The following is a 12,965-nucleotide window of genomic DNA, read 5'->3' on the forward strand; positions in this document are numbered from 1 at the left end:
GCGCCTGAGTCTACCAGCCACTGCTTTCTCCTGTCTCGACGCCTCTCTGCCTGCCGCCAACTCTGCCCCTCTTACCGGTCTGGATGAATGGTTGTCGGGCTTCTGTACAGTTCAATTTTCTGTCTGTTCCGGTTGTGTTTTTGTTTCTAAATCTTTGTTGTCCTTAATCTTGGTTGTGCGAGGAGGCACAGTATTTCCATCTATGCCTCCATCTTGGCTGGAAGTCTGAATGCTTTAATATTCTATCAGAGAGGTAGCACATAGCATACAGCCACCAGCTTGGATGCTGGGCTAACACACCTGGGTTCAAATCCCATCTCTTCTATTTACTACTTCTGTGACCCTGATACAGTTACATAAATGATGCTCTGTTTTTTCACCTATAAAATGGGGCTAATAAGACAGTAGTTGTGAGGATTCAACTGATAATGTGATAATACAAATAAAACTCTGGTTCAGCACTCGCACATAGTAATGTCCCGAGGATTATAAACCTCACAATAACCCACAGGTATATATTATCCTCTTCATGTCACAGATAAGCAAACTGAAGTTCAAAAAAGTTTGAATAACCTGTCCCTGGTCATGGAATGGGCAGGGCTAAAAGTTAAAGGATTACCTGACTCCAAAGCTTGCCCAGCATGCCTTTTTCAAATCAACCAAAGGAACAACAGTTTTACATGTATTATTTCACATATTTTCCATGTGTTTGAATGAGGTAAGAAAAAAAAGTTTGATTTGGCAAAATCTACAAAATCAAATGGTTCTAGGAAAATTAATCATCATTAATTCTAGGAGTGTCATCGTCATTATCGACATCACCATCATCATGATCTAGAAGTAAAGCGTTATATGAGTTCCAGATAAAGGTCAGAAGGAAAAACAAAATAGAAAAAAACCAACCCAACCCAAACCAAACCAAAAAAACAAAGCAGCAGTAGGTTATGACACTCAAGTCAACCTGCTCCAGGCCTCCAGGAGCACAGGCCCAAGCTCCTTCCCTTGCACAACCCCGTCCAACCTTCCTCTCCAGTAACTGTCAGAAAGACGCAGAAAGCTCCCCCTGCACAGCGAGCCTGTCTGCTTGCTCTCTCTGCACCGTGCTGAGGCGCCAGCATGCTATTGCTGGCTGCCCGGAAAAGCCAGGGTGCCTGCTGAATTTCTCTTTCTTCCCCTTCTCCCACAACACAAACACACAGTGGCTGAAGGCTTAGAGAAAGAGTATTCATTCCATCAGGGGGGCAGAATTTTTCTGGACACATGCAATGAACTTTTAGGAGCAGAATAATAAGACTTGGCTGGGCTTATATGGGAATCCTTTCCACACCTGCGAGGTTGCGCATGTGCATGTATATATAGACCATTAGCAAAAGCTCATTACATGGGGCACTCAAGATGTTACCAGCACAGTGAAAGACCCCTTGATGGGAACACAGAGTTGCCCCCGCACCCCGCTCCCCTGCTTGTTATAGGAACACCAGTCTCTGTTGGTCCTTAGTGAGTCTAGGTTAGTCTGGCGAAATTGGGCATCAAGTGAAGTGGGAAGGTAAAGAAAGATGGAGTAGAAGGATGAGGAGAATGGAGGATGCACATTTTTCTCCTGCCTTGAGTTACCTTACTAAGTTGAAGGTAAGTCTACTAAAAACTGAAAAACTCTGGGAACCAGCAAAAAATTCAAATCCCCTTTTCCACCCTGCTTGTTAAATTTCAGTTCTGCCTTGGCCCTCAAAATGTCCTTAATTTTTCTGCTCTTCGGCTTTTTTTTTCTTTCAGTCTGGATGAGGCAGAGAAGAGAGTGGGAGGGGAGGAGGGGGGGGCGGGGGCGGGGGTTGGGAGCAGAGGTTTAACAAAGGATCACTTTAACAGAAACTACTGAGTAATCGCTCTGTCCTGGGCCAAGAATAACATCAGCTCAACGTTGGCAATTAGAATCAGGTCAGGGGGGCCCCAGAGCCAGTGAAGCCTTCCTCACAGACCCCAGCATGGAGGGCCACTCATGCTGATGTCACCAGCAGTCACTGGTGTCCAAGAAAGGCCTGAGGCTCAGCTCAAAGAGAACTTTCTAAAGCTCTCCTTTAGGAGCAGGAAGCCAGCACGAGAAGGAAGTGGGAAAGAATGAGGGAAACTAGGCAGGCAACACAGAGACAGACATATCACCATCCCTAGACTATCGAGACCCAGCAATTTCCCCATCCATTCCAAAACTCGTTTTAAATGAATTCATATATTTTAAGCACCTGGAAGAGTGCTCAGACCACGGTAAGGGTTTACTAAGTGTTGGCTATTATTTTTTAAAACAAAGAGGGAGGAATCTGTCCTATGACTTATCTCCTCTCCACTATGAAACTGAACCCTGGGAGCAGTAATTGCTGAGCACAATGTACCCTGATAAAAAGAATGAGCAAGGAGATTTTCAAGTTTGGAAAACTTATTTATAAGGGACTATAGTAGATGGAGTGAGAAAGATAGAAACAGAGTTCCTATAAAAAATGACTGCCAAAATTTTATAAGGGCAACATCAAGTTTTACCATATCCTGTCTCCCTTCTAAAGGACAAAAACAAATAACAAAGGAGACATTTCTCATCTCTTTTCCCTCTAGCTCAATGGTTCTCCAAGTGTGAGACACCCAGAAGAGCAGCCTTAATATCACCCAGAAACTCAGAAACTGAAATAAGTGAGCCCCAACCCAAATACTTCGTCACAAATGGAGTCAGGGAAGCAACTGGTGTTTTAATAGGCCCTCCACGGTTCTGTGGCTCAGAACCAGGGTCTACAAACTGGGGCTTGAAGGCCAGTGCAGCCTCCTGGTGGTTTTTGTAAAGAAAGTTTCATTGGAACAGAGCCACACTCATTTCCTCACATTATTCCCTATGGCTGTTTCATTCGCCCACGGCAGAGGTGCGCACTTGCCACAGAGACTGCACCCACGGCTGCAAAGTCTACAACGCTTCCTACATGGCCGTTTACAGAGTTAGGTGTGCCCACCTCTGCTCTGTCTTAGAACAATGTCTTTTTTTATAAAATAGAACCTTTATTACATATTTTTTTCTATTACCATTGAGCCCTCTCATACTCTCCTCCCCACGGCAATCACCACACTATTGTCTTCACCTGCCTAACCCCATTAGCTGTCATCTGCTCCCCGTCTATGAGTCTGTCTCTGTTTTGCATGTTAGTTCAGTTTAGAACAATGTCCTAAAAAACACAAAACTGCTAGTTTGACCCATCAGTGTGTAAAAGCTCATAGTTTCAATTTTGTCTTTTGTTTATCAGGCTCTCTATCAAATGGACCAAAGAAAACCTATTTCTTTGCACCTCTGTCCCTAGAAATCGTTGTCAGTGGCTCTGGGTTACTTTTCTTTCCCTGCCCATGTTAAAGGACCAGCTTTTAACAAACTATAGAAATGATCCCTGAAAGTATAGTCTTAGGACCAGCTTTTAATAGGTGTTGATTCAGGGTATGACAATTTTCTAGATTTATGAGTGAAATGCTAGACTGAGATGAAGATCAAAGCCTACTCCTCATGAATGGTTATGCCCATTTCCAAACTCATGTCCTGAATGAGAGTGTGCCTCCTTGAAATGAACACCTTAAAAAAGCTGGCTATCTATGTGCAAAAAGGATGGAGAACATCCTCTGCAAGTCATGCAAGAAGGCTGCAAGGCAGTCCCCAAAACATTTTTTAGGCAATCACTATGAAAGGCACCATCATGGTACATAATTAATATACAGTAATTATAATATAATATAATTACTATACTATACTATAATACAAAATAATTAATGTAAAGTCCTCTTTAATGTCCTATTCCATAAATGGGTCTCTCTTGTAGAAGAATGCTAAATAAATCAGATTTCAAGTCTACCCACTGCTCTTAAACAAGCAATTGACCAAATTGTTAGCTATATCAGTGGCTACCCTACACTTAAGCAAAATGAATCCAAAGCATAAGAAGTTCATCAGAAAAACAATCTCTTCTAAAAGTTAACCCAAGAACAGAAGTACAGGACATAGAGAGAATGCAAACCACATTTCAATCAACAGTTTAGTTGTAATTATAGCATTCAGGTCTAGCACAGTCATAAGGTAAGCTAAAAACAGAGGCTTAAACCTCAGTAGGGCTTTGTTCCTTTTGTGAAATGATTCTTGTCCCCTGAAATAAAGTGCCCTAAGTTACTAAATTTTCCTAATGTTAGAACACTTAATATCAATTAGACTTCGGCCAAGATGGAGGTGGAAGTAGATATGCTTTGCCTCCTCACACAACCAAAAGGATGACGACAAATTTAAAAACAAAAAATAACCAGAACTACCAGAATATTGAACCGTATGGAGGTCTGACAACCAAGGAGTCAAAGAAGAAACATTCATCCAGATTGGTAGGAGGGGGCAGAGAAGGTCGGCTAAGGCAGAGAGGACACGTGGCAAGGCGGAAGCTCTCAGACTGAGCATTCCCACATTTGTGTGTGGACAAACCAGGAGGAATCACTGGGGAGTGAGACAGACCGCACAACCCAAGTTTCCCGCACAGGGAAATAAAGCCTGAACACCTCTAACTGGAAAAACCTGTGGGGGTTGCTGCAGCAGGAGAAACTCCCAGCCTCACAGGAGAGTTCTTTGGAGACACTCATGGGGTCCTAGAATGTACATAAACCCGCTCGGGAATCAGCACCAGAGGAGCCCAGTTTGCCTGTGGATAGTGGGGGAAGTGACTGAAAGCCTGCAAGAGCTGAGCAAGTGGCACTGTTTCCTCTCTGACCCCTCCTCCCACCACACATACAGCAGAGCAACCCAGTGTCATGAGTTGCCCTGCCCTGGCAAATATCTAAGGCTCAACCCCTTACAACACAGCTGTGTGGAGACAAAGAAATATGGCCCAAATGAAAGAGCAGACCAAAGATGCAAAAATAGAACTAAATGATGAAGAAATAGCCAATCTATCAGACGCAGAGTTCAAAACACTGGTAATCAGGATGCTCACAGAAATGGTTGAGTATGGTGGCAAAATAGAGGAAAAAGTGAAGGCTATGCAAAGTGAAATAAAGAAAAATGTACAGGAACCAACAGTGAAGGAAAGGAAACCGGGACTCAAATCAATGAATTGGACTAGAAGGAAGAAATAAACATTCAACTAGAACAGAATGAAGAAACATGAATTCGGAAAAATGAGGAGAGGTTTAGGAACCTCTGGGACAACTTCAAACATTCCAACATCCAAATCATAGGGGTGCCAGAAGGAGAAAAGACAAAGAAATTGAAAATTTATTTGAAAAAACAATGAAGGAGAACTTCCCCAATCTGGCAAAAAAAAAAAAAAAAAAAAAAACAAACCCCAGACTTCCAAGAAATCCAGGAAACTAAGAGAATCCCAAAGAAGTTGGACCCAAGAAGTACACACAAAGGTACATCATAATTACATTACTCAAGATTTAAGATAAGGAGAGAATCTTAAAAGCAACAAGAGATAAGGAGACAGTTACCTACAAAGAAGTTCCCATAAGACTATCAGCTGATTTCTCAAAAGAACCCTTACAGGCAAGAAGGGGCTGGAAAGAAGTATTCCAAGTCATGAAAGGCAAGGACCTATATCCAAGATTGCTCTATCCAGCAAAACTTTCATTTAGAATGGAAGGGCAGATAAAGTGCTTCCCAGATAAGGTCAAGCTGAAGGAGTTCATCATCACCAACCCCTTCTTATATGAAATATAAAGGGATTTATCTCAGAAAAAAGAAGATAAAAAATATGAACAGTAAAATGACAACAGACTCAGAACAAGTGAACCAAAAACAAAAACAAACTAAGCAAACAACAAGAACAGGAACAAAATCACAGAAATGGAGATCACGCAGAGAGTTATCAGTGGGGAGGGGGAGCGGGGAGAATGGGGGAAAAGGTACAGGGAATAAGAAGCATAATTGGTAGTACAAAATAGACAGGGGGAGATTAAAAATAGTAGAGGAAATGGAGAAGCCGAAGAACTTATATGTATGACCCATGGACATGAACTAAGTGGGGGGAATGCTGGTGGGAGGGGGGCGCAGGGCAGAGGGGAATAATGGGAAGAAAAAATGAGACAACTATAATAGCATAATGGATAAAATATATTAAAAAATAAATAAAGATAAAACAACAAAAAATGCTTAATATCTTTATTCTTTTTTTAAATTGAATTTGTTGGGGTGACATTGGTTAATAAAATTATATAGATTTTGGGTGTACAATTCTATAGTTATGCCATGTATATATTGTATTGTATGTTCTCCACCCAAAGTCCAGTCTCCTTCCATTGCCATTTATCCCCATATCCTTTACTATCTCCTCCCACCCCCTGTCCCCGGTAATCACCATGCTGCTGTCTGTGTCTAGGAGGTGTTTTCCTTAACCCCTTCACCTTTTCCACTCCAAAACATTTAATATCTTATTTTGTATTTTATTAGTTAAAACTCTTTAGGCTAACAGAATTTAGTTTCTTTAGCTCTCTCCCACAGTCCCAGAACTTCACCCGTCCTCATTTTTACCTAAATAAAGCTGTGGATTTGCAGAACTGGGGGAAGAAATAAAATGATGTATAAACATATATAAAATTGTGATGAATGATTTTCTGTTCCCTCTCCAGGAGACACAAGGTAACTTCCTTCTTCGGAGTTCTGACTCCTCCCTAGACAGATATTCTGACAGATTCTAAAAAACATATTTTCCATCTACTTCATAGTTCAGTGATCTAAACCAATATAATCCTTAGTGGAAAAATATCCACAGAATAGTAGTCCTCTGAATTTTCGAAGGAATGTGAGTAGCTGAAGCTAATCAAAGGGCTGAGGAAGACTTAAAAACAGGCAGCTTCTAAAAGTGAAATGAACATCAGCAAAACTGTGTTCCCTTTCTCAAAACCTCAATGCCCTACAAGCACCTACTTTATAAAAAAATGACTTACCATTCTCAAGGTATGGAAGCATTAAAAATGATAAAGAACCAACTGTCTAGATATACTAGGCCACAGACAATACTCACATGTTAGAAATAAGGCTACATATGATACTTCCACTATCTAGCACCTGGTTTAGCTGGCATTCTCCAGTATTCTGAATGATGTCAGAGTTTAGAAATTTAAAGAGTTGTTAAAAATTTGCACAGATTAAAAAAAAAACTATCAAAGATGCACAATTATATCTACAAATATAAAAATGTAAACCAGCTTACATGCCTCTACTGCCTATTAGGCTTTCTAAAGAAGAACATCTCTCCCTGACAAAAGGCAGTGTGGCAATCAAAAGGAGATGCTACACCCCACATTTTCCAGATGAGAAGGCTGGATATTTCTCCAGTAAAAACGACCTAGCAAAACTACTTCACAAATGCCTGCATTTAGAACTCAACTACAAGGAATATAATATACAGAGTACTCTATCACAGACACAGATGACCAAGTGCTGAGTCATATTGAAATAATAAATATGTCTGAACCTGGGCAGTAGTTGAAAAGATAAGTATGGAGCATAATAATAATAATTTTATTTCAAAGAAAAAACTTTGGTAAATGCTGCCTTAGCCCGAGAGTGTATATTAATTTTTCACAAACTAATGCACACTACATTTTTATAAGAAAAGAGCAAATGACAGGAGATTAAGCTGATAGAAGGCATTTCTTTGCATAACTGAAAGTCAGGGAAGCTCACAAAATCAATACTGACTCAGCCCAATAGAAAGTGCAGAAGAGGGTAATGGATTCTTATGATAATCCTGACTCATAAAAAAAAATGAACTCTTCATGGCCTGACTTTTTTGTGAAGCCATCCTTTCTCTATAACTGGGGCCATACTGATACACGAGTGCAATATGCTGAGATAGATCCCTTGCACACACTTAAAAGAGCTCCTATCCTTTCATAGACCATGAGTAGAGAATAACTTTCCACCAGAGCATAGGCTCCATGATAGCAAGAGTTTTGATACATCGTTATACTTTGGTATGCACTGTTTGTAGTATAAACTATCAAACCATAAGACAATCAACTTAACTTATGACCATTTCCTATAAGAACTTGAAAGTGATTTATTCCTTGAAAATCTTAAGATCACGTGCTTATGAAAACCAAGTCAATGAGGGCAAGGGGAATACATTTAGAAAAATACTTCCTTTAATGCTAGCTTTTAGGTGTCTGAGGATTAGACCCTCTGGGAAGTTACTGAACTAAGATCACACAACAGAAAGGGTCAACACTACAGCGGAGACTTTGTGGAGAAACACTCACATGGAAGGATGGCAGAACCAGGTCAGCACCACTTCACAGCAAAGCCAATGTCACGGCTTCAGAACATTTCTTCCCCGAGCATACATCCCCAAGAACCATCCAAGCCACGGTGATGTTGGCAATCTTTGGTAAACTGTACTCCTACTATTTCCCATTGACCTTATTATTATTATTACCAAGAGAAGGAAGATACCAGTACTTAGGAAAGTCCTATCCTGAATTACCTGGTGCCGGGCTCGACTCTGGTCCAGAAGTTGCCGGGACTGAAGTTTTTGTTGTTCGAGTTGCTGCAGAGCGAAGTGGAGCTGGTAGCTGCCTGCGGTGGGGTGGTACTTGTGCTGGGGGGCCACGCCAGTGGCCCGGCTGTACGCATTGTTCTCTACCTCTCCCTCCCAGGCAAATCCCCCGATCTGGAGGCTCCTAGAGAGAAAAGAAAGCAGATTTCTTAGAGTGGTTGTGTGAATGAATTAAAAAAGAGAAGTATCTCAGGTATTTTTCCTTTACAGAACTGCAGTCTGAACTAAAAATCCATTTGTGTGCTAAATTATCTGACTTGCCCACTAAACTGTGAACACAAAGACAGGGTCTGCTCTGCTCTCCATTCTGTTTGTCATTCTCATAGGCCTGGCACATGGCCAGTGCTCAATAAATGTCTGTTGAGTGTTAAATAATTAAAATTGCAATTTCACTTTCCGCAACAAAATATTAACCAACCTGATTCAATAATACCTTAAAAAGATCATACACCACAATAAAGTGGGATTTATTCCAGGGGTGCAAGGTTGGCACAATATCTGCCAATCAATAAACATGATGCACCACATAAACAAAGTGAAGAATAAAAGCCACATGAGCATATCAGTTGATGCAGAAAAAGCCTTAGATAAAACCCAGAACTCATTTATGATAAAAAAAAACTCTCCGCAAAGTGGGAATAGAGATAGCACACCTCAATGTAATAAAGGCCATATATGGCAAACCCACAGACAACATCATACCCCATGGGCAGAAACTGCAAAGTGTTTCCCTTACGATTGGGAACAAGACAGGGGTGTCTGCTTTCACCATTCAACATAGCACTGGAAGTCCTAGTTGCAGCTATCAGAAAAGAAGACATAAAAGGCATCCAAATTGGAAATAAAAAAGTAAAATTGTCATTATTTGCAGATGACATGACACTGTATTATAAAGAACTCTAAAGATTCCACAAAAAAACTACTGGAACTGATAAATGAATAAAGTAACAGGATGCAAAATAAATATCCGGAAATCAGATGCATTATTTACACCAATAATGAACTGTCAGAAATGGAAACTAAGAAAACAATCCCATTTACAATTACATCAAAAACAAATTTAACCAAGGGTGTAAAAAACCTGTACTTGGAAAATTATAAGACACTGAAGCAAGAAATTGAAGAAGATACAAATAAGTGGAAATATATATGCTGTTCATGGATAGGAAGAATAAACATGTAAAAATATCCATACTACCCACATCAATTTATAGATTCATCACAATTCCTACCAAGATGCCAATGGTGTATTTCACAGAACTATTTTAGAATATTCCAAAAATTTATATGGAACCACAAAAGATCCTGAATAGGAATCATGCTACCTGATATCAAAATATACAACAAGGCCACAGTAATCAAAACAGACACAGATTAATGGAATAGAATAGGGAGCCCAGAAACAAGCCCACACTTTTATGGTCAATTAAATATTTGACAAAGGGGGCAAGAATATACAATGGGACAAAGACAATCTATTCAGTAAGTGGTGATGGGAAAATTGGACAGACTTGCAAAAATATGAAACTAGACCTCCTTCTTACACTATACACAATGACGAACTTGAAATGGATTAAAAACTTAAATGTTAGACTCAAAATTGTAAAAATCCTAGATGAAAACACAGGCAGCAAAATCTTGGACATTGCTTATAGCAAATGTTGTTCTTTCTGATATATTGCCTTGGGCAAGAGAAACAAAAGAAAAAATAAACAAATGAGTCTACATCAAACTAAAAAGTGTTTTTTTGCACTGCAAAGCAAACCATCAACCCACTAAACAGGGGAACATATTCACCAAAGATACATCTGGTAAGGATATTTGGATATTGAAGTTAACATGCAAAATTTATAAAGAGCTTACAAAACTCAACACCAAAAATTCCCAAACAATACAATTAAAAAACAGGCAAAGGACCTGGATAGATGCATCTCAAAAGGGACACACAGCTGGCCAAGAGACACATGAAGAAATGCTCAACATCGTTAATTACCAGAGAAATGCAAATTCAAACAACAATGAGATATCACCTTACACCTGTCAGAATGGCTATCGTCAATAAATCAACAAATAAATGTTGGTTAAAACGTGAAATATTGATGGGAATGCAGATTGGTGCAGCTGTGCTTAAAAAGCACTATGGGGTTACCCCCCAAAATTAAAAATGGAACTGGTCTTAGAACCCAGTGATTTCACTTCTGGGAATGTATCTGGAAAAAACCCAAAACACTAATTCACAAGAATATATGCACTCCCATGTTCACTGCAGCATTATTTACAATAACCAAGATGTGGAAGCATTCCAAGTGCCCACCAGTGATGAGTGAATAAAAAAAACTGCGGAACATTTACACAATAGAAAACTACTGGACTTCCGCCAAGATGGAGGCATAGGTGGAAACACTGTGCCTTCTCCTACAACCAAGTTTGAACACAACAAAGGTTTGGAAAACTAGGACACACCCAAAGACCAGAAAACGGAATTATACGGAAGTTCGACAACTACGAACCGTTCAATGGGGACGGTAAGAGAGGCGGAGCCAGCAGCAGAGCTGGGTGGGGCAGGACAGATCCCCTGACCTAGGTGCGCAGGCAGCCTGGAACCAGTCGGGGTGTGGGGCAGACTAACCGTGGTCACACATTCGCGCACAGTGAGACGGACCACGCAGGCCCCAGCAGGCAAACCCAGTGGTGGGGGGCTGACGGCGGTGGCACTCTTGCGTGCAGTGGGACGAAACTCGCAGGCCCCGGTGACGCTGGCAGCTGCGGCACCTGTGGGGGCCACGGCGGGAGGCAGCAGACGGGACACCATTGCTCCTCTCTGGCCCCGCCCCCACATACAGTGTCACAACCCAGCAACTTAGTTGCTCTGCTATGGTGAACACCTAGGGCTCTGATCCTGCTACGTAACAGGCACGAACAGTCCAAAAGATGGCGCAAGAAAAACTCAAAGTCCCAGAGCCAATAACTCTAAGCAACCAACAGATTGCCAGCCTCTCAGAAGCACAGTTCAAGACACTGTTTATCAGGATGCTCACAGAACTGGCTGATTATAGTCACAAATTAGAGGAACATATGAAGGCTAAACTAATTGAAGTGGAGGGAGATGCACAGGAAACCAATAGTGATGGAAAGAAAACTGGGACTCAGATCAATGTAGTGGACCAGAAGGAAGAACAAAACATCCCACCAGAAAGGAATGAAGAAATGAGAATTCAAAAAAATGAGGAGAGGCTTAGGAACCTCCAGGACATCTTTAAATGTTCCAACATCCGAATTATAGGGGTACCAGAAGGGGGAAAGAAACAGCCACGAGTGGAAAATGTATTTGAACAAATNGGGGGAGAAGGCACAGAAAATAGCACAGATGGTAGGTAGAAAATAGATAGGGGGAGAGTGAGAATAGTGGGGGAAATATAGAATCTAAAGAACTTGAGACACGTGGTTATAAACTAAGGGGGGAGAATTGTGGGGGAGGGAGTGTGCAAGTGGAGGGGAATGAAGGGGGGGAATAGAACAACTGTAATGGTATAATCAATAAAATATATTTAAAAAAAAAGAAAACTACTCATCCATAAAAAAAGAAAGAATTATTCCCATTTGTGATAGCATGGACCTGGAGAATATTATGTTAAGTGAAATAAGACATTCAGAGAAAGACAAATATCATATAATTTCACTTATATGTATAATCTAATAAACAAAATAAACTAACAAAATAGAAACAGACTCATAGATCCAGAGAACAGACAGACTGACAGCTGTCAGAGAGGAAGGAGTTGGAGGGCTGGGTGAAAAAGGTGAAGAGGTTAAACAAAGAAATAAAAATACCACAGACAACAGTATGGTGATTAGCAGAGGGAAAGGGAGTGGGGGAGGCAGATGAGGGTAACAGGGGTATGTGGTTATGAAAGGAGGCTTGACTGGGGTGACAAACACACAGTACAATATGTAGATGATGTAATGTACATACACTGTACACCTGAATGTGCACCTGAAACCTGTATAATTTTATTAGCCAATGCCACCCCAATAAATTCAATTAAAAATTTTTAAAGAATGGTAAATTTTATGTTATGTATATTTTACCACAAAATTTTTAAAAAGGTCCTCATATATTTTAGAAGTCTCATTTGACAGTTCTTCCATTTCCTTAACAATTTTATTCTCTGAACCTTCTTTAGCTTTCCTGTATGTTTTTTTTCCTTCTCGAGGTACAGTTACCAGAAAATTGCTCACAGAACAAACGTTACAATCTCACAGTGAACAACCTTACCCCAAACCCTGGTTAATGGAGCTTACAAAAATGAAAACAGTGCCCAATTTAACAGATGAATAGTGATTTAAATCATTGCTCTTCTTTCCTTGGTAAACATTCTTTGGTAGTAGTGTCATTTCAAAGGCAGAGATACG

The 12,965-nt window shown here is 40.5% G+C and overlaps 1 protein-coding gene across 7 annotated transcripts in view; it reads right to left on the minus strand.

The window, feature by feature from the left end:
- The window catches only part of TTLL5 (tubulin tyrosine ligase like 5), a 255,466-nt gene that overhangs the window by 86,137 nt on the left and 156,364 nt on the right, over positions 1–12,965 (minus strand). For all 7 annotated transcript variants that reach the window (XM_037031347.1, XM_037031345.1, XM_037031344.1 and 4 more), the window contains one exon: positions 8,481–8,676. In XM_037031347.1, the coding sequence (XP_036887242.1) occupies positions 8,481–8,676 (196 nt within the window). The remainder of the gene's footprint in view (positions 1–8,480; positions 8,677–12,965) is intronic.

Source organism: Sturnira hondurensis, unplaced genomic scaffold (genome assembly GCF_014824575.4).
Source record: "Sturnira hondurensis isolate 20B ecotype Veracruz unplaced genomic scaffold, ASM1482457v3 Scaffold0021143, whole genome shotgun sequence".
NCBI classification, from domain to species: domain Eukaryota; kingdom Metazoa; phylum Chordata; class Mammalia; order Chiroptera; family Phyllostomidae; genus Sturnira; species Sturnira hondurensis.